The sequence below is a fragment of the Heptranchias perlo genome, chromosome 23, assembly GCF_035084215.1.
Source record: "Heptranchias perlo isolate sHepPer1 chromosome 23, sHepPer1.hap1, whole genome shotgun sequence".
NCBI classification, from domain to species: Eukaryota; Metazoa; Chordata; class Chondrichthyes; order Hexanchiformes; family Hexanchidae; genus Heptranchias; species Heptranchias perlo.
In genome coordinates this window covers 32,758,899-32,780,881 of record NC_090347.1, presented here as the reverse complement: position 1 = coordinate 32,780,881, position 21,983 = coordinate 32,758,899, and the positions used below count along the sequence as shown (strand labels likewise).

At 43.6% G+C, this 21,983-nt stretch overlaps 1 protein-coding gene across 1 annotated transcript in view; it reads left to right on the top strand.

The window, feature by feature from the left end:
- Window positions 1–21,983, top strand: part of LOC137341235 (dynein axonemal heavy chain 9-like) — a 422,940-nt gene that overhangs the window by 346,545 nt on the left and 54,412 nt on the right. Inside the window, exons 60-64 of the mRNA XM_068004307.1 lie at window positions 2,231–2,424; window positions 6,299–6,447; window positions 7,563–7,690; window positions 15,324–15,551; window positions 17,405–17,596. Of these exons, the coding sequence (XP_067860408.1) occupies window positions 2,231–2,424; window positions 6,299–6,447; window positions 7,563–7,690; window positions 15,324–15,551; window positions 17,405–17,596 (891 nt within the window). The remainder of the gene's footprint in view (window positions 1–2,230; window positions 2,425–6,298; window positions 6,448–7,562; window positions 7,691–15,323; window positions 15,552–17,404; window positions 17,597–21,983) is intronic.

Sequence of the window (21,983 nt, the reverse complement as noted above, 5' to 3'; positions counted from 1 at the left end):
CATAGAGGTAGCAGATGTCCCTGTCCTTATTATGGTACCACTGCAGAAGAGCAATGCATCTGAAGTTACAATGATCTATAGCCAACCAGCCCTATTACTGCAGATGGGCAGGTATTTTGGGGATTCAAAAGTACTTAAAAATGAAAGTGAAATTTTTACTGAACAAAATGGGACTCTGCTAAATATTTTCATTCATGTTTTCTGAACATCCACTCGTTTTGAGTGAAGTAAAGTTGAAATGTTTGGAATGCATTGCACTTCAGTGCTTTAAATGTTAGTTGACGACCGGTCTTTATTTTACTGTTAAGTGCAAGGTAATCATTCTTCTACTTGTTAATGTACATTGATTTTGCCAAAGTTCCCTGAGGATTAGAACTAACGGGAACCACATTTCTGCCGTGCCTAGGTAAATCAACATAGGAACAGAGTAACAAAAAGTAATATATCAGCCATAGTCAATATTACATGCACTACTGATTTGATTAATTGGCTTTGAAACACTCAATTCAAAACTCCATTTCCCATTTCAACCACATAAGTAGTTCATCTACCTCTCCCTCATCCAATTGTGTCTTTCTCAGTATACTTGATTTCCCCATCGTGTCACGTAATCCTTTCCCGTGGCATTGGATGCCCTTGTGAAGTATAGCTCTGTTCTTTTGTCTGTCTTTAACACGTAAGTAGTGATGTACACAAAATAACAAGGCTTTTAAGTTCATAGAGGATCTAGAACTTTAGATTTCTTCAAAGTTAGATCATTTCTGATGTATTTTGTGGACTTTGTGGCTGTTAGACAGAACAGATGTGCATCTTTCCAGTTGTGTAAGGAACCAAATAGTAAAGCAAAATATATAAAAGGTTTAAACTTTGTGAAAATTATTGCTAATTTTAGATTTCAGTTTTACTTGTATATGAAAGAAATCTATTATTGTACAAATCATCCAAAAGCGGCAATGTTTTTTTTAACCACTTTGCATTCATACCCAACTTAAACCCTTGGGTTGGTTAATGTGCAAAATCCGCAGCTTTTTCATTACTTCATCTTTGCCAGCCATCTTTTATGCTCTGAGGCCAGCAAATCCTTTTGAGAATATTTTATTTTTAGATGCCTGCCCCTTTAAATATGCATCACCTCATCCCTTTACAGCATTTTACTCTCAAGCACCCTATATATCATCAGTTCTTTTTTTAAAATAAAACTCATATATATTACTGCATTGGTCTCACAACTAAAATTGCCATCTTTATAGCATTTCCAAGGAAGGGCGCGGAAAGACAGTGGGCTAATTTTCCTGGCCTCACTCTTTCCAGGCACTCAAAGTTCACAGCATCTGACCGGGCTAAGCTGCGACTAAATTTGGTGGGCCCCGCTATTAACATGGTTTGGTTGTACCTTTGGTGCAGGCCCATCTTCTGGTAGGGTCATGCACTGGAAAACAGGGATGGAAAGGGGTGCGCAGCTGCAGGCCTGAAAGGCCTTAAGCTGTGTTTCCAGCCACTGGCCTTGGAGCCTTCTGCCATGGCGCACCCAATGTGAGGGTGCAAGGCTCACAGCTGGTTTCTTCAGGTACCCCTGCGCTTCCACATCTCTGGACTCTAATGCCAAGAAATTGAGGCGGGAGTCTGGGAACACCCACTCCCACCTTATTAGCATTGCCTTGTGGGGGTTCTGCCTATTACAGGTGCAAGGCCTTCTCCGTGCCTCGGAGGAAGCCGTGGAAATCCCTCTGCAATGCAAAGGGGATGGAGATCCGGCATCATAGACTCTGTCCCCTTTTTCCTGACCGTTGTGCCTGGGGAATAGGCATTCCCGGTGGGGGGGCGGGCGGGGGGGGGGGGGGGGACAAAGTTCAGGAAAATTGGCACCAATGAACTATGAGGTGGACTTGCTGTATAGTGCTTAGGAAGGGAAGACTACTTATGATTTTAAAGAGATATACAACCAAAACGTCTCATAATTGCTCGATACAGTGATGCAGGTCACCATTTTTTCAATGTGAAAATCAATAATAAGCTCGTACAATGTAGGCAGGAGGAAGACTGAGGGAAATGAGGGGTTCTGCTGTTTTGAGGTCTTGAAAAAAAATCTGTTAGATTAGGGGATAAGCAGTGAGTTTTAATTTTAATACAGTGAGGATGCAGGGAGGTGGAATTTAGTGTAAATTCAGAGCTTGGGACGAACAAGATCGTGAGAAACTTAAAAAATAATCTATTGCCCTCTTGATGTTAGGCACTGGCAGCTATGGAGGAGTTTCGAAACCTTGACCGTGATATTGAAGGCTCTGCCAAACGATGGAAGAAGTTTGCAGAGTCCGAATGTCCAGAGAAAGAGAAGTTTCCACAAGAATGGAAGAACAAAACAACATTGCAGCAGCTGTGTATGATGAGGGCATTGCGCCCTGATCGAATGACCTACGCAGTACGGTAAGAACAAGGGCAGAAAATGTCCTTTCATAGATGGTGTTTTTTAAAATCCAAGATAATGGCTCATGGTGTTGGAAAATCTATAATCTTCTCTCTTCATCTGGTGACAGTGCAGTTGTACCAACTTGTTATTATGCTTCTTATTATAAAATTCTGAAATGGCAAATGCTTTCCTGTTCATTTCGATGTAATTGATCCAGTTTTGTCCTACTTTAAATTCAATATTGTATTCTATATTTATCTCCATGAAAGAGACAAAGAGTTTGGATGTAACCCTTTCTTGTAATTGCCTGGAAATGCTCATTGTCTTCAGTGGAACTTCACAACTGTTTTTGTGAAGTGGGAGGGTTAATACACAAAACATTAAATGCTTGTACCTAGTCTGAGCTTGAAGTAAAAACAGAAAATGCAGAAAATAAACAGCAGGTTAGTCAGCTACTGAGAGAAACAAAATAGCTTAATGTTTCCAATAAAAGGGCCCCACCAAAAACCTACCTTTCTATAACCAATTAATAACTTTTGAAATGTAGTCACCATTGTTATGTATGCAAATTCAGCAGCCAATGTTTCACTCAGGAAATGAGATGACTTAGTTTGTTTTTGGTGATGTGGAGATGCCGGTGATGGACTGGGGTTGACAATTGTAAACAATTTTACAACACCAAGTTATAGTCCAACAATTTTATTTGAAATTCACAAGCTTTCGGAGGCTTCCTCCTTCCTCTGGTGAATGCTGTGGCCACAACATTCACCTGAGGAAGGAGGAAGCCTCCGAAAGCTTGTGAATTTCAAATAAAATTGTTGGACTATAACTTGGTGTTGTAAATTTGTTTTTGGTGGTGTTGGTTGAGCAAGGAATTTTGAGCGTGATACCAAGAGCACACACTAGTATTATGGAATCTTTTTCGTCCACATGAACAGGTAAGTAGAGTCTTGGTTTAATGTCACCTCTGACAATGCAACGCTCTCTCGCTACTGCCTTGAAGTGTCAGCTTAAATTCTGTACTCAAGTCCTGGAGTGGGGCTTGAACCCATAACCTCCTGACTCAGAGGTAAGAGTGCTGACCCTATTAGTCCTATTATTGCTCTAATGCTGAACAACTCACTTTTGAGTTGAGACTTCAATTCCTTTGCACTTGTACTGCAATATTTCTGCTATCTTTAACTCACACTTTATTCTTTGTTTTAATTCTTGTTTTTTTAAATTTTAATTTCAACTCTCTTGTTTTGTAGCCCTCTTCAAACCGAGGCCCCGTCTGCCCTCTCAGGTGGATGTAAAAGATCCCATGCCACTATTTTGTAGAAGAGCAGGGGAGTTCTCCCCGGTGTCCTGGCCAATATTTATCCCTCAACCGACATCATTAAGAACAGATTATCTGGTCATTTTCACATTGCTGTTTGTGGGACTTTGCTGTGTGCAAATTGGCTGCCACATTTCCTACATTACAGCAGTGCCTACACTTCAAAAGTACTTCATTGATTGTGAAGCACTTTGGGACATCCTGAGATTGTGAAAGGTGCTATATGAATGCAAGTCTCTCTTTTTCTTAATGTCAAGGTGCCGCCAACTCATTCACAAGTATCTTGACACTCAAACCTAGATTTTCCACTTGGGCAAAATCCTGAACAGAAGTACGACAGAGTGCAATTCATTGCAATTTCTGGGGGGAGCCTAATTTAAATATTCAGCATGAGCTCCAAACATCAGAATTGGCACTGATGGGGAGTCCACCTCATGGGGGGTAAGGGAACAAGCATACTGTTGCAGGATTTAAAGGCTAGTGGCAGCTTTTTTTTGAATTCATTCATTGGATGTGGGCGTTGCTGGCCAGGCCAGCATTTATTGCCCATCCCTAATTGCCCTTGAGATGGTGGTGGTGAGCCGCCTTCTTGAACCGTTGCAGTCCAAGTGGTGCAGATTCTCTCACAGTGCTGTTAGGTAGGGAGTTCCAGGATTTTGACCCAGCGATGATGAAGGAATGGTGATATGTTTCCATGTCAGGATGTGTGTGACTTGGAGGGGAACGTGCAGGTGGTGGTGTTCCCATGCGCCTGCTGCCCTTGTCCTTATAGGTGGTAGAGGTCGGAGGTTTGGGAGATGCTTTCGAAGAAGCCTTGGCGAGTTGTTGCAGTGCATCCTACAGATGGTACACATTGCAGCCACAGTGCACTGGTGATGGAGAGAGTGGATGTTTAAGGTGGTGGATGGGATGCCAATCAAGTGGGCTGCTTTGTCCTGGATGGTGTCAAGCTTCCTGAGTGGAGCTGCACTCATCCAGGCAAGTGGAGAGTATTCCATCAAACTTCTGACTTGTGCCTTGTAGATGGTGGAAAGGCTTTAGGGAGTCAGGAGGTGAGTCACTCGCTGCAGAATACCCAGCCTCTGACCTGCTGTTGTAGCCACAGTATTTATTTGGCTGGTCCAGTTAGGTTTCTGGTCAATGGTGACCCCCAGGATGTTGATAGTGGGGGATTCGACGATGGTAATGCCATTGAATGTCAAGGGGAGATGGTTAGACTCTTTCTTGTCAGAGATGGTCATTGTCTGGCACTTGTCTGGCATGAATGTCACTTTCCACTTATCAGCCCAAGCCTGGATATTATCTAGAAAAAAATGATTGGGAGAATTTTTGTCAACAATAATAATTCCGAGATCTGCATGAGGGCAGAGAGTCCCCGGGTTCACCAATGCTGGATTGGACATATTGCTCCATGAAGTCAGGCAGAGGAGGGAGGCTCAATCTTGAATAGTGCAACACAGGCCTAAGGTGAGTTGCTCAAGGGCAGTGGAAGGAGGTGGCCAAGGCAATCATTGCCAAAACCAAAACCCACGCATGGCAACTCAGTTTCAGAAAAGGTTTAATGACCTTATTAGGCGGGTAAGGTCAGGAATACTGGCCACACCTTGCAAGATTGTACTCAATGAGCACATCTGCTACTCACAATGAACTACCCTCACATCGTGTTAAAGTATTTGAGTTGCTTATTAACAATGTCCAGGTGGCAGAGCAGTGTCCATTTCACCCCAGCTTTCACCTAGTGGTGTTCTTTCAGTCACAGCCTTACATGCAATCACCCTACTAAAAGCCTCACATGGAATGTAATTGCTCAGTGCATGCATCTGTCATCACACCCATTTCTGGGCTGCAGGCTGGTACATTCATTGCATGTCATGGTAACCAGAGATAGTTCTCACTTTTTGCATATTTTTTCCAAGAAGACAGCCCTTAACACCAGAGAGAGAACATTGCCAGATGGTGGATCCCAAACCATCACCTATCAGGAGGAAGCTCTCCAAATACTGGTGAAGTAGCCCACAGAGGGTATCTGAGATGGGGAAGTAGGAGGGCAGATATCAGTCACAGGTTTGAGATGACATTCTGCTTCTCATCCTAATGTACCTCATTACCTGCCAGCAAACTCGATCATGAAAATCTCATATACACATGACAGTTAATGCAGTGGCCAGATGAGGTAGTCAAGAGTAGGTCTGTTGTATCTTGACCATCTTACAGCCAGCAACGCATTGCCCTCTACATCCTCTTCAAGCTTTTACTGCTCCTCTTCCTGGTCTCTTTGGAGTCCACGAGGGGTGGCCGCCAAGAGAAGGTAAGGTAAAATTGTGCAGTATGCAGCATACTCCTGCGACCCTCGAGACCCTAGCCAGATGGTATTGCCGCACATCCTCAGATTGTTCCAGGCAACTGAAATGTGCTTTCAACATAGCGTGCTCAGTGATGTATCCCTCCACATTGATGGATCAATAGCTTTAATTGATAGAAGTTTGTCAAATGTTAATCTGTATTTGAATACTGGCAAATAACACAATCAGGACATATTATGATGCAGTAATAAAAATCTGTCTTTCTTTCAGAGATTTTGTTGAAGAAAAATTGGGCAGCAAGTACGTTGTGGGGAGGTCACTGGATTTTTCGACATCTTTTGAAGAGTCTGGGCCTGCCACACCAATGTTCTTTATCCTTTCTCCTGGTGTCGATCCACTCAAGGATGTAGAAAGACATGGTAATACTTCAAATGTTTTTATTGCCAATTCCTAAAGATGTAAAATTGAGATAAAGCTAAATTGAAACAAATGTTCATTGTTGGCAAAAAAAACTACTCGGCATTAGTATTATTTACCAATGGAATTTAATGTCTAAATTAAGGGGTTGAGTCTATAAACTGAAGATAAAGCACCATCTTTCTAGCTTGTCGTCAGTGAGTGACTAATTGGAAGCATCTGAAAATATTACAACCTTTACTTTATCACATTTATGTTGCATGTAGGAGGGTCAGGTATTTTGTCAGGTCATATCCTGCTTATGTTTCGTTATAACGTACAATGGTACCAATCCACAAATCAGGTGTAAATTTTACTTTGACCTTGGTAAAAAACATCATTCACTTATGTTGTGTCATATATTGTCAAAGGATCCATGCAGGGCTGCAGCATTTGTGGCTGGGTCTGACTGCCCAACACTCCACATTTTCCAAGTGAATATATAAACTGTTGTTGATGATGGACTGATCAGGAGTGCTGTACTTTAAATCCACTTCATGTTTTTGCAGAACATTTTGGTTTGCTCAAAATTTATTTTGGAGACAGACGTCAGCTACACAGTTGTTCTAATTAAGGAGTTGTCGTGCTGTACTTTGCCTTCATGAAAGGCACAAGAAAAACAGTTCAAAGCGCAGAACCCAACATTAAAGCTGCAGATCGATCAATATTTTCACTTAATGAGTTGTGATATTTTAGGTCAAAGTACTATGAACACTGACTTCTGGATGTGTTCCTGGTTTAACTGAGCATGTAATAAATTTAAAAGATCAATTTATTTCTATAAAACTGAATTTAGCAGTATGTGATTTGGCTAATGGCAGTTTGAAGATTAAATCGCCTGTCAGGGCTGTGTATCCAATAATAAATAGAAGTGGATTATGCCTCAAAATTTAATAAAATATATTGCATCTTTACTTTTTGTATGCAGTTTCACATAAAAATGTAAGCAAAGCCCAATATATTTTATTTAATACTATTTTAGCCATTAATGTTGACTTATCATTTTTTGCATAAAAGAATTAGATCATACCAGCATTGGATGCAGTGCTGTGTACTCACAGTTGTTCTTCAACTGCAGGTAAAAAACTGGGTTGCACATTCGATAATGGAAACCTCCATAACGTCTCACTTGGACAAGGCCAGGAGGTGGTAGCTGAACAAGCTCTCGACTTGGCAGCCAAAGAAGGCCACTGGGTTATTCTACAGGTATGTAACGTTCATTGCTGCTGTTTGGATATATTACCATGAGGGACTGGGCTTGTGCTCGGTCCCATGGTCTGAGATATGGAAAAAAACAACCATTGCAAATTATTGATGGTGTCATCCTCTGGATTTTTCTTACTCAGAACTGATATTCTATGAATCCAGGTTAGTGTCAAAACCTGAAGCTTCAGTGCCCTCCTCCTCTTTCATTATTGCTGACATTCCCGGCCTAATTCATGACATTGATGTATTTGACCCTGTCCTCCAGAACTAGCACAAACAGATCTAGACAGTTTGTTGAGCAAAGGACAGCTTTACGTGAGCATGGTATAGGGGATTTGGAAAGCTTGAAATCTGTGCTGGAGCAATTTTGAGAGAGATTCTGAATCTGAATTTTACGATCTGTAAAATGGGATTCAAAACAGTGGATCCATGCTCAGGTGGCTCAGCAGTCTGTATCCTACCAAGCACCAAGTCCCTTGAATGTGCTCTGCCTTACAGCTCGGACCTCTCTCTTTAGCTGCATCATGTACAGATAAACTCAATAACCAGCCCCGAGAATTAAATAATTCCTGTTTTTTTTAAGTTAAGGTGAGTTCAATTGTAATCCAGTAAAGTTGGCCAGGTTGCGATTCATTTGTCTTGTGGTTAACTGCAATTAAAGTCTTACACTCAGCATATTTCATGCTTTGGAAGGCTACAGTAAGGATTATGGAAAAAACAATTATTCATGTTCAGCGTTACATGCAACAAGACCATACAGAAAATGTATGGCTACTGAAAGCCATTATTCCAGGATAGAGGCTATTGCTGCATTTTTGTTCCTTTCTATGAATGCAAAATAAATAAAATGCTTTGTCAAGAATGTAATTGCTTTACAGAAACAAAAGCAAATTGCATACGTGGGCCTTGTTTGCTCAGAGATTTTCATTCAGTGCACGAGCCAGCAAAGGAATTACAAGTGCAGAACAAGTCCAGTTCTCCTTGATTGTAACTTGTGTAGTTCTGTGTGTTGTCAGACTCCAGATGGTCCTAGTTCAGCTGTAGAGTAAAAAAGGGTGCATTTTAATAGTGTAGCACAGTACCTTCATGCCATTAGCATTAAAGTACTGGATAACATAATGCTTAATGTCAGCATTGTCACTATTGTCCTTTCCATCTGTTGTCCGTTCTTGACGAACTTGACTAGGTTCATTTTAAAGGCTCCAACGTTGGTTCATATCAGTCTTTCATACACTCCAGGCTGCACAGCAGGGCCACCCTTTTCTCTACATCAGATCATTCCTTCACTGCTCAGGTTCTCTGTTATTTGTTCTTTTTGCTTGGACGTTGAATGCAATCTGCTCATTGGTTTTCTTCAAATATTTGAACCATTTCTAGACTTTCTGTCAAGCTCCCTTTTGCATTGAAATTGTCTTGAACTATCATTGCATCCCTCCTATTGTGTAGGTTTTTTTATGGAGGGGGCAGAATTGATGTTGGTTCTCATTATTCCTGAACTCCTCCTGGTCACAAACTCCCTCCCACAACTAAGGCTTGCTTCCCTGCCAATTAGTGAATTGGGCCTCCCTTGTACATTTTCTGCTCAGCTCTGCTGCTGAACTCACCTGATGTCTTACAGGATCAAGAATCTGATTTCCTACTTGTTTAGGTACTTAATTACGATTAATCCACCTGTCTCATGATTGGATGTTTCAACTCTACTGTGATAGCTGCATAGTGGAACTTGCAGCATTCCCAAAGGGATGATAACGAAATATACTTACTGCTGCATGAACTCTCTAAAGTTCCTTACTGCCGACTGTCAGAAAATCGGAACTTAAATTTCTAGTCTCAGGAAACAAAACAGGATTTCGTTTTGAATAACTATTTCTAGCATACTGTAGGTAATCCATTTTCAAATGCCATCCTGGTAGTATGTTTGTAAAGAGCAAGTGTGGAAGTTTTATATATATATTGACAATGAAATAGGCCCGTGTGACATATTGTAGAAAGCATCTCAACCTAAGGGTCTTCACAGCAATGCAGCAATTTTACATTCATTATCTGAAATGTCACTTCAATTATTTCACGATCAACTTAATTTATTCCATGAATGGCTTTAATTTTCGTACATTGTTGCTTCGCTAGCTTCAGTTCCTGTAATAAATTAAATAACAACAAGTTTCCAATTTGACGATAAATGTTAATCAAGTTTTTTCAGCAGAATCAGTACAATTCATGCAACTCATTCAACACTGCCAAGCCTTTAAATTATTTTGTGTTGGTAAAATGGGGATTTTGCAACATTCGCTAATTCTCATTGCAATTTTCTGTTGTAATGGTTTGTTTTTGTATAAGACAATGAAGGTCACCGAGGTAACGCTTTTTTGTTCTGTGTCTATCTTCAAAGGGAAGTATTCTGATTAAATTGCTGTTTGAAGCTGTAATAGATGCTTCCTTTTGCTTGTGCTTGGCTGTTATTCCTTCAGTATTGTACAAAACGGATGCTTAGTTTAGAAAATGTTCTATAATTTGTGCTATGATTTTCTCATCCAGCCATTTGATTCGGTTCAGAAAAGTGCCTTTTCTAGAAAAAATGAATCTGACGGTTGTAAAAGGAATAATACCATCCTATGAATAGATAAGCAGCTTGGAGATTATTCCATGAAACTGGCCCAGAACCAATCATCCCTTGACGATGATAGAGAATGGGGTTACTAGGGGTTTAATAATGTGGTGTGACAACAGAGCATCTCATGACTGCATTACTTGACATTGTCCACCTCCGTGGAATTGAGTAGCAACGGATTAAAACATGAACTCAACTGTAATGCTGACAACATTTACTGTTTCGCAATACAAACAACAACAATTTGTATTTATATAGTGCCTATAACAGAGAAAAACATCCCAAGACACTTCACAGATGCATAAGAAAGATTGGATGCTGAGTCAAATGAGGAGATATCAGGAGAGGTGACCAAAATGTTGATCAAAGATGTCCATGTTAAGGAGAGTCTTAAAGGAGGAAAGGAAGATATAGAGATGGAGGGGTTTAGGGAATGAATTTCAGAGTGTGGGGCCTAGATAGGCAAAAGCCGTCAGTGGTGGGGTGAAGATGGGAATGCAAAAAAGGGCTGGAACCAGAAGAACAGCGAATTCAGGTGGGCCGTAGTGCTGGGCGAGGTTTCAGAGATAAGGAGATGTGAGACCTTGAATTTAAATACAAGGATAGGAATTTTAAATTTGAGGCACTGGGAAACTGGGAGTCAATGTAGGTCAGTGGTAGATGGGTGAGTGGGACTTGGTGCGGAATAGGATATGGAGCGGTAGAGTTTCGGGTGGAGCTGAAGTTTATGGAGGATAGAGGATGGGAAGCTGGCCAGGAGAGCATTGAAGTAATCAAGTCAGGGGTGACGACGGCACGGGTGACTGTTTCAGCGGCAGATGGGCTGAGGTCGGTGCCAGGACAGGATTATATTATGAAGGTCTATGTAGGTGTTCTTTGTGACAGAGAGAATATGGGGTCAGAAATTTAGCCCAGGGCCAAATAGGGTGAAGAACTTGTGAACAGCCGTATTCTGGCATAAAAATTTGGAAAACAGAAAATATTTGAGAATACCACAATATAAGCCACTTTTGACTTTGGGCTTACATGGCTAGGTTGTTGTATTTGTTTTATTTTTCTTAATTCTGTACAACTTTCCACTACAAATTAACATTTTGCTGTTAATACACTGGGCATATTACTTGGGATAATGTGTCAGAAAATCCTGACCTGTGTGGTCAGGTAATCTTCCCCCACTCTTCTGCAAGAAATGCTTCGTTCTGGTCACACTCTTGATTCTTCCTTATTGTCAGCAATAGTTCTCTGTTGTCTTTCCAGAACAAGTTTAATGCAACAATTTACTGGTTTCTGACTGTTTAGAAAAAAAACTGCTCAAAATCCTTGTCTACTGTTGCAGGGAACATAGAGCAAACATTCTTCACAAGTTTTCTGTAGTTTTCAGTCCACAGCCTCATGAACCATTTTTTTCTACTGAAATGGTGAGTTTCTTGAGTTTCAATTTGCTGGGGTCTACGCCAGTTAGATTGATCCATTTGGTTCCTATTGCTGCTACCAACCAATGCTGGCTATTGACTTTAAAATATAGGTCAACTGCTATGATCCTTCCCATTGACTGACTGTTTTGGTACTTATCTTCATTGTCATATGATATTGGAACTGTGCAACCTACTCCAGACTCCCCACTAGGGTGAAATGCAACTACCAACTGATTCATTGGATGGCAAGAAAGTTGAAGTTCAATTTACCTCGGTATCCAATTTAGCAAAGAAGCAGTCTCCTACTTATCTCTAGATAGAAGACCCATGTTGCATATCAGTTTGTACAGCCAGAGAGAAAACTTCAGAGGTATCTACACCTGCACAGTCTCCTCCATCATTTTCACAAGGTGCACAACCTGTGGATGCCTAGTCTGACATTAGTTTCTATCCTTTTGGGTTGAGTGGCCAGTATGTCCAGGTCAGTAACGAGCTTTCAGCTGATTTCACTGTTCCTGCTGCTGCAGTCTCTAGCATCACTTGAAGTTGTTACCTCAGCCCTGGAACAGATATCCAGGTGGCCTTGACACCAAACATTAACCAGACATGGCCCATCTCCTGACACTGATACCAGCATTGTTTTGTCAAGAAAAAGATTAAAGCATTAGACAGAAACCATCTCTGAGAGACCTCCTTAAGGACTTCTTCGATGTCCTCTGCATGACCCAAGGCATGACCACAGTTATCACCAGGCGTGGCCATATCACAAGGCCTTGACCCCAGTTCTGATACAATCACTGATCAATATCAGAGCTTACTTGACTGAGTAGCTTACCCAAGACAAGTGACTCTATTGGTAGAAGGGTAAATGGACGTATTCTCTGGGAAGGAACATGAGGTGAGTATGGGGGGGTAGGGTGAGGAAGAGGAGGAGGAAAAAAGGAGACTTTCAATTTGCAACAGCAGCTCTGAGAATGGGGCCAGTAGATACACGTCATGTAGAATGTGAGAAGGGAGAGAAGGGGTTGCCTGGTAAAAATGTGACGGCAGTGGAAAGCAGCTGAGGCACCAAGGGTAAGCGCAGGCCGACTGACTCTCCCACATTAGATGAGAGTATCCATGACATTGCGACCTCCTGCTCTCAACCCTCAGGATCACAGGCTTCTATGTGCCAGTACTCCTGGCAATTCCTCTGTGGCCTATAGTTTTATGGGGTCGGGGAAGTAACTTGTCTTAATAGCCTTCTCTTGTTTTCCCTGGCTCTCTAGCAAGTAAACATACTCACAGATCCCATGGTCAGGTAGGCTGTAAAGAGAGAAAAAGAATAGAAAGAGAGGGATAGAATATTAGAGAGAAGAATGTATTAATGAAACTTGGCCTTCCCCCGCAGTACAGGTGATAGATGGGGGTCAATTTTAGGATGGCCGAGCGGATGCGTTCGTGGTGGGGGGGTTCCTAAAATTGGGGAATCCCGGAGCGGGTCCCGAGCCCAGCTCCAACCCGCCCACTTCCGGGTTCCCCAATGACGCGAATCGGTGCGCGTGCAGTCCCCGCATGCGGGACTTCCACCGGCAATTAATACTGGCGGGATGACAGTTTAGATAGTTAGGGAGGTACTTGAGTTCATTGACAGACCTCACTGGGAAGAGATTTTAGCAGGGATGTGATTTTGCACTCTGCTCAGTGTGTTTCCCATGCTGTGGGAAACACTCCCTGTTGTTGCAGACGTGTTTCAGTCAGCAGCCATTGGGAGATGCAGAGGATTCCTTGACAGTTGGGGGGATACCTCAGACAAAGTTTTGCCAGCCACACCGTTGTCTTCACACTCAAAATTATTACATCATACCCTATGCTGTCCAAACACATTTACCTACTTTGCGGACCCCTCACACTCACACCGTCAGGATGGGGGGGGGGAGGTTCCATAGCTGCATTCATCACTCCATTGGAGGACAAGCAACATCGCCAGCCTCGCCAGACATACCATCCACCTCCGCCACGTGGAGCTACACAACACAGTACTGCGCAACAGGTACCTGCACAAAGTAGTCGTGCAACTACACATACACCCATTGTAGGGTGACCCAATGGGTGGCATCAAGGGTGTTCATGGAGAACCTCATGAAAGGGCCTTATTGCACAAGCCAGTCAAGAATAGCCAAGATGTGGCAGTAGTGGTGACAATATAATATGTAATGTGAGTTGATCAGAAATCGAATATATCAAAAACCATGACAAACCCTCAAACACCCTTGTGCATCCCCTTCATGCTCACGACACGTTTGCCTTACGCTTCCTACTACACATACTTTATGCATGCCCTGTGGCTGCAGCACAGGTAGTGGCAGGTTGAGTGAGGCTGACTGTGAAAGAGATGCATGAGAGGGTGAGTATGAGAGAGAGCCATGATATTGTATGAGGATTGGGTTGAGTGGTAGGAGTGGGATGAGTACTGGGGAGGTGAGGAAGTGCAGGTAAGATGAGGATGAGCTTTGAGTGGGTGTGAGGAGTGATATGATAGAGTAGTATTGGCAGTGCAGAAGGAGATGTGGGGTGGGGGCGGTAATGTGGCAGATGGAGTGTAGGGGAATGAGTAAGAGTACTCACTTCGGCTGACCTGGTTAGGTTATTGTAGCGCCTTCTGCACTCTATGCAGGTGCGTGATATGTTAGTGGTGCTGGTGACCTCCTCTGCCACCTCGAGCCAGGTCTTTTTGGTGGCAGACGCAGGCCACTTCCTCCTCCCTCCTCCTCCTCACCCCATCCAGTACGACCTGGAGTGAGGCATCATTAAACCTGGGAGCAGCCTTCCCCCGGTCTGCTCCATGCTGTAATTTTTCCTATTTTCTGCAGCATCAGTCAGTGGAGGACTGCCCCTTTAAATAGGGCTCCTCCAGCTGACAGCCTATGCTGCGGGTGCGCAGTCCGCCCGCTGCGCAGCTTTCTAGCGCGAAATCCGGAAGCCAAGGTAAGTGGCTCCAATTTACTTACGATCGTGTGCCAAACCCACCGATTTCACTGGGCGCATTACCCACGCACTCAGTCGACCCCCCGCTGCCAACCCGCCTCCCTCCTAATATCGGGCCCATGCAGCACGGAGCTTTCAAATAGGTTTGTGTTTTTTGCAAAAGGCAAAGTCTCAGCCAAATGGCCTGTGTCTGAAAACCTCACACTGACAGTTTGCTCAGTGTTGACAGTTCTGGCTATGTGGCTGAAAATCAGACGTTGAAAATTTGTCCAGTCTTGACAACGTTTCATCAATGCAAGCCAGGGATGGTAAAAGTTACTTGAAGACCAACAGGGGCAGGAGGAAAAGGGAGAAAGGAAGGGGACAAAATAAGAAATATTTAACTCAAACTGCTTGTTCTTAATTACAGCCTACTTGTACTGCCATGTATCTGCATTGTTTCAGTGAGCAGTCAAATATCAAAATAGAATGGCAGTTTGTAGTCAGTCCTTTTCACCAGAGTCTAAATGGACCAAGTGTAAACTGTACCTGTTGGAGAACTGATCTAGCATCGCCGGAGTGGCCTGATTTTCATTAGCTGTTAGAGACTGTGTAAATATTAGTTTTCAATTGCCATCAGCTGACTCAACACTGTCCTGTTCAGAATATCCACCTGGTGGCTAAGTGGCTGAGTAATCTGGAGAAAAAAATGGAGCAGCACAGTGAAGGCAGCCACGAGAATTTCCGCGTCTTCATTAGTGCAGAGCCGGCCCCCTCACCTGACGGCCACATCATCCCTCAAGGTATCTTGGAGAACTCCATCAAGATCACCAATGAACCACCGACAGGAATGCATGCCAACTTACACAAGTCCCTGGATAACTTCAATCAGGTACTGGGTTACATAATGTGAATACTTTACTCCCCATACCAGAAAATGAAACTTTTCAGATTAATTTGAGATTTTTTAAAAAACTGTTAAAGTTTTGTTCTGTGCTGCTAAATTCTATTTAGTTCATTTTATGTTATTTATCCCAAAAATCACATAACAATGATGTCTCTGAAAGCATGCTTCAAGGAACTCCTCCAAGCATGTCAGTGCACAGAGCTGGTGTGAACACACTCCAGTGTGTCAGTATGCTGAACAGGTATGAATGCAGTCCAATGTGCTCAGTGATAAAAAATACTTTAAAAAAGTATGCTGAGCAGGTGTGAACGCACTTCAGTATGTCGGTGCACTGGGCCAATATGACAAACTCACGTGTGAAAGTATGCTGAACCAGTGTGAACACATTACAGTTTGTCAACACATTGAGCAAGTGTGGCCATACAAGTTTTGCAGTTATGAGAATCCATCATTCAACACTGCTTCATAACTTGTATGACTCTATTTCCATTAAGTAATTCCCATTTTAAATTGCACAGTATTGGGTACCCTAACCCACAATGATGGCTCTCCCCAGCATTGCAGACTAAAGGACTGGGCAGACACAGCATTTAAGGACAAAACCTCCATTTTCCTTTTTTCTCCCTTCTTAGTTTCCCCAAGTCTTACTAATATTTTGTCCTTCTAATTTTCTCCCCTGTTCTCCTCAAGGTGCTGACTCATGCTGGGTTATGGTTCCACAGCAGCCAGTTGCCCTCCGGTACCCTGCTTAAATGGCCTGTTCTTCAGGTGTGAACCTAAACTTTGGGTTTTGGCAACGTATTTGACCTTAGAGGGGCAACAGAGCCAAGCCTGATCCCATCCACACTTGCATATTTGTCCATGCAGGCCACTGGATAGTGAGTAGGAAGGAAAACCTCGCTGGTTTTTACTCTGTTAGCCAAGAGGGCCCCTATGCTAACTCAGGACAGACTGGGATTGAACGTAGGATGTTTCTGGTCTGTTTAACTCAGTGTCACACTGGGAAGTAAGTTCAGCACTCAGCCACGGTGGAAGCTCAACCTGCATTGCTTTGACCAAGTTTTTTTGGGTGGGGGGGATCTGCTACAAAGCCTATTTTTTTTCTTTTGTTGAGAGCTGTTAGATGCATATTGCGTACAATAAATGGGTCCACAGTCTTTCCATTTGAATCATGTCTCATTTGATATTTCTTTCTCTTTTGAACACATGCCTGCACCAGGAAGAAGGTAATTTGATTGTCATTTTAAAAAATTACAGAGAGTGGAAGAATAGTTTTTAATTTATTGACAATTACGATCATTTAGTCAGACAGGAAGTTGCTACACTTGTTGCTGGAATCAAAGAAATGTCAATGGGGATGCTTGAATAGATGGATACTCTGCAGTTTTGTTTAATTACCTTTAAGGATCAGAGAAACATTTTACAGAATTTTTCTTCAAGAGATTAAAAAAGTGGGGACGACATGGTCTGTGAAAGAAGTGGTTTGATGGGCCGAATGACCTTTTCTTACTTCTTACTCCATACCAGAGGTGATGACTTGAATACAGTGGAATTCTGTTACATGTAACGGACTCAGACAAATAAAAAAAAGTCACACAAGATCTCAGTATAACATATCTTGCTGTCAAGATATTTGGAAATCACGTATACAACAGGATTTGTATCATTCAGAGGAGCCTAACAAGTGGATTTGACTGCACTAAATTGTAGTGTGACAACGTATTTCTTAAAGCAGAGCAGCCGACTGATTTGCTGTGCGCAGTCAAAAAAATTCAATAGAGAAATAGAATTATTTGCGAACATGTCCTGTGAAATGTATTTCTGTTCTTTCCCCCCAGGACACGTTGGAGATGTGTGCCCGTGAGAATGAATTCAAGAGCATTCTCTTTGCTCTTTGCTACTTTCATGCAGTTGTGGCAGAGAGACGCAAGTTTGGGCCTCAGGGTTGGAACCGGTCTTACCCATTCAACACCGGGGACCTCACCATCTCGGTCAATGTGCTGTACAACTACCTGGAGGCAAACGCAAAGGTAAGAAGTGAATGCAGGAGATGGTGGATTGGGTGTGTCATGGGGTTAGACCACCGTCCTTTCACACTTGGATTAAAATCCCATCAGATTGATGGGAAGAAAGCATCTTTCTGCTGTCTGTGATGTGATAACTCGTCTGCCACAATATAGACCATATGTATTTCTGGGTATGGGTATAACCGGGTACAGTAGCATAGTGGTTATGTTACTAGACGAGTAATCCAGAGGCCTGGACTAATAATCTGGAGTCATGAGTTCAAATCCCAACATGGCAGCTGGGGAATTTAAATTCAATTAATCCATCTGGTTCACTAATGTCCTATAGGGAAGGATAGCCCTCTGAAATGGCCTAGCAAGCCACTCAGTTGTACAATCTTGCTACATAAAGTTATAGTGATATACAGTCAGGAAGGAGTGGCCCGAGGGAGCCCCCAACATTGACTCCGGACCTCATGAAATCTCATGGGAAAGGAAACCTTCTGCTGATTACCACCGACCACCCTCCCTCAGCTGATGAATCAGTCCTCCTCCATGTTGAGCACCACTTGGAGAAAGCAAGGTACCTTGATTGAGGGTAGCAAGGGCACAGAATGTACTCTGGGTGGGGGATGCCAATCACCAAGAGTGGCTCGTTAGCACCACTACTGACCAAGCTGGCCGAGTGCTGAAGGTCGTAGCTGCCAGACTGGGCCTGCGACAGGTGGTGAGCGAACCAACACAAGGGAAAAACCTACTTGACCTCGTCCTCACCAATCTACCTGTCGCAGATACATCTGTCCATGACAGTATTGGTAGGAGTGACCACCGCACAGTCCTTGTGGAAACAAAGTCCCGTCTTCACACTGAGGACACCATCCAACATGTTGTGTGGCACGACCACCGTGCTAAATGGCATAGATTCAGAACAGATCTAGCAGCTCAAAACTGGGCGTTGTGGGCCATCAGCAGCAGCAGAATTGTATTCCAGCACAATTTGTAACCTCATGGCCTGGCATATTCCTCACTCTACCATTACCAACAAGCGAGGGGATCAACCCTGGTTCAATGAGGAGTGCAGAAGAGCATGCCAGGAGCATCACCCGGCGTACCTAAAAATAAGGTGTCAACCTGGTGAAGCTACAACACAGGACTACATGCATGCTAAACAGCGGAAGCAACGTGCTATAGACAGAGCGATTCCACAACCAATGGATCGTATCAAAGCTCTGCAGTCCTGCCACATCCAGTAATGAATGGTGGTGGACAATTAAACAATCTAACGGGAGGAGCAGGCTCCGTGAACATCCCCATCCTCAATGATGGCAGAGTCCAGCATGTGAATGCAAAAGACAAAGCTGAAGCGTTTGCAACCAGAAATCTTCAGCCAGAAGTGATGATCCATCTCAGCTTCGTCCTCATATCCCCACCATCACAGAATGTAGTCCTGTGTTGTAGCTTCACCAGGTTGGCACCTCATTTTTAGGTATGCCTGGTGCTGCTCCTGGCGTGCTCTTCCACACTCCTCATTGAACCAGGGTTAACCCCCTGGCTTGTTGGTAATGATAGAGTGAGGAATATGCCAGGCCATGAGGTTACAGATTGTGCTGGAATACAATTCTGCTGCTGCTGATGGCCCACAGCGTCTCATGGATGCCCAGTTTTGAGCTGCTAGACCTGTTCTGAATCTATCCCATTTAGCACGGTGGTAGTACCTCACAACACGTTGGATGGTGTCTTCAACCAGTTCGATTCACTCCACGTGATATCAAGAAACGCTGACTGCACTGGCTACAGCAAAGGCTGTGGGCCCCAACAACATCCCACCTGTAGTGCTGAAGACTTGTGCTCCAGAACTAGCCGTGCCTGTAGCCAAGCTGTTCCAGTACAGCTACAACACTGGCATCTAACCGACAATATGGAATATTGCCCAGGTATGTCCTGTCCACAAAAAGCAGGACAAATCCAATCCAGCCAGTTACCGCCCCATCAGTCTACTCTCAATCATCAGCAAAGGGATGGAAGATGTCGTCGACAGTGCTATCAAGCGGCACTTATTCACCAATAACCTGCTCATCGATGCTCAGTTTGAGTTCCACCAGGACCACTCGGCTCCAGACCTCATTACAGCCTTGGTCCAAACATGGACAAAAGAGCTGAATTCCAGGGGTGAGGTGAGAGTGACTGCCCTTGACATCAAGGCAGCATTTGACCGAGTGTGGCACCAAGGAGCCCTAGATAAGTTGAAGTCAACAGGAATCGGGGAAAACTCTCCAGTGGCTGGAGTCATACCTAGCACAAATAAAGATGGTAGTGGTTGTTGGAGGCCAATCATCTCAGCCCCAGGACATTGCTGCAGGAGTTCCTTAGGGCAGTGTCCTAGGCCCAACCATCTTCAGCTGCTTCATCAATGATCTTCCCTCCATCATAAGGTCAGAAATGGGGATGTTCGCTGATGATTGCACAGTATTCAGTTCCATTCGCAATCCCTCAGATAATGAAGCAGTCCGTGCCTGCATGCAACAAGACCTGGACAACATCCAGGCTTGCGCTGATAAGTGGCAAGTAACATTCGTGCCAGACAAGTGCCAGGCAATGACCATCTCCAACAAGAGAGAGTCTAACCACCTCCCCTTGACATTCAATGGCATTACCATCGCCGAACCCCCACCATCAACATCCTGAGGGTCAACATTGACCAGAAACTGAACTGGACCAGCCACATAAATACCATGCTACAAGAGCAGGTCAGAGGCTGGGTATTCTGCGGCGAGTGACTCCCCTCCTGACTCCCCAAAGCCTTTCCACCATCTACAAGGCACAAGTCAGGAGTGTGATGAAATACTCTCCACTTGCCTGGATGAGTGCAGCTCCAACAACACTCAAGAAGCTCGACACACCATCCAGGACAAAGCAGCCTGCTTGATTGGCACCCCATCCACCACCCTAAACATTCACTCCCTAAACCACCGGCGCACTGTGGCTGCAGTGTGCACCATCCACAGGATGCACTGCAGCAACTCGCCAAGGCTTCTTCGACAACACCTCCCAAACCCGCGACCTCTATCACCTGGAAGGACAAGAGCAGCAGGCACAAGGGAACAACACCACCTGCACGTTCCCCTCCACGTCACACACCATCCCGACTTGGAAATATATTGCCGTTCCTTCATCGTCGCTGGGTCAAAATCCTGGAACTCCCTACCTAACAGCACTGTGGGAGAACCTTCACCACACGGACTGCAGCGGTTCAAGGCAGCGGCTCACCACCACCTTCTCGAGGGCAATTAGGGATGGGCAATAAATGCTGGCCTCGCCAGCGACACCCACATCTCATGAACGAATAAAAAAAATGTTCAGTTATCCATAATTCAATACTAAAATTATCTCTCAGACATTATAAACATGTATTTTATGGAAATTGCTCATGTCTAGGTGCAGTAGGGATTGCTGTTTGGAGGTTTTGAATAAGCTGCATTGTTGTGGCAGCAGGGAGAGAGCTTTATCTTGTACACCTAGGTTTGCTTGATTCTGTTTGATTCCCTACTACCGACATCCCTCACCTTGATAAGTACCAAAAAGCATCCCAAAATAGTCAGAAAAAGGAGACGTAACAATGAGAAAATATAAAAATCAGTTTAATAATTTCAAACTCATTTGTTCTTTTTTCTCACCTTTTTTCCGTCCCCTTCACTCCCATAGGCTTTGACCAATGCTGCCTTTCAGTTCCAAAGGCACTTCTGGTGCATTGCCCAAGCAGCCATTGTTAATGTGTGAGTCTTGACAATAAAGGGAAGGTTACAGGTTAGAGCGTGGTGCTGTCCCCACTCAATATGCACACATCCTCACTTCCAGCAAGAGTAGATAATGATCAGAAGCAAGGTTCCTGGCTAGTTTTTCTCTTGTGAGCTTAGGGATGTTCAGGTCAACTATAGCAGGCCTACCACTGCTCCCTCAGGTCAGCGAATTCAGCCAAACCTGGAGCCTTCCTTTTAAAAAAATTCATTCTCGGGATGTGGGTGTCGTTGGCGAGGCCGACATTTATTGCCCATCCCTAGTTGCCCTGAGAAGGTGGTAGTGAGCCTCCTTCTTGAACCGCTGGTAGCAGTTTTGATACAATCGAGTGGCTTGCTCGGCAACTTCAGAAGGCAGTTAAGAGTCAACCATTTTGGTGTCTGTTTGTGGATTTCTCCCATTACTGTGAATCCATCAGCAAAAACTTCCACTTGATTCTAGCCTGAGTGGTTATAAAATAGCAAGTTTAATAGATTGACTGACTTACAACAGATTTGCAACACAGCTGTCTTCAACATTACATTCTAGCATTATAGTTATCATATAACCGTCTACAAATTACATTAATGACAATCAATCAATACAACTTGATCTGTCTGTGAATCCAGGTAGATCA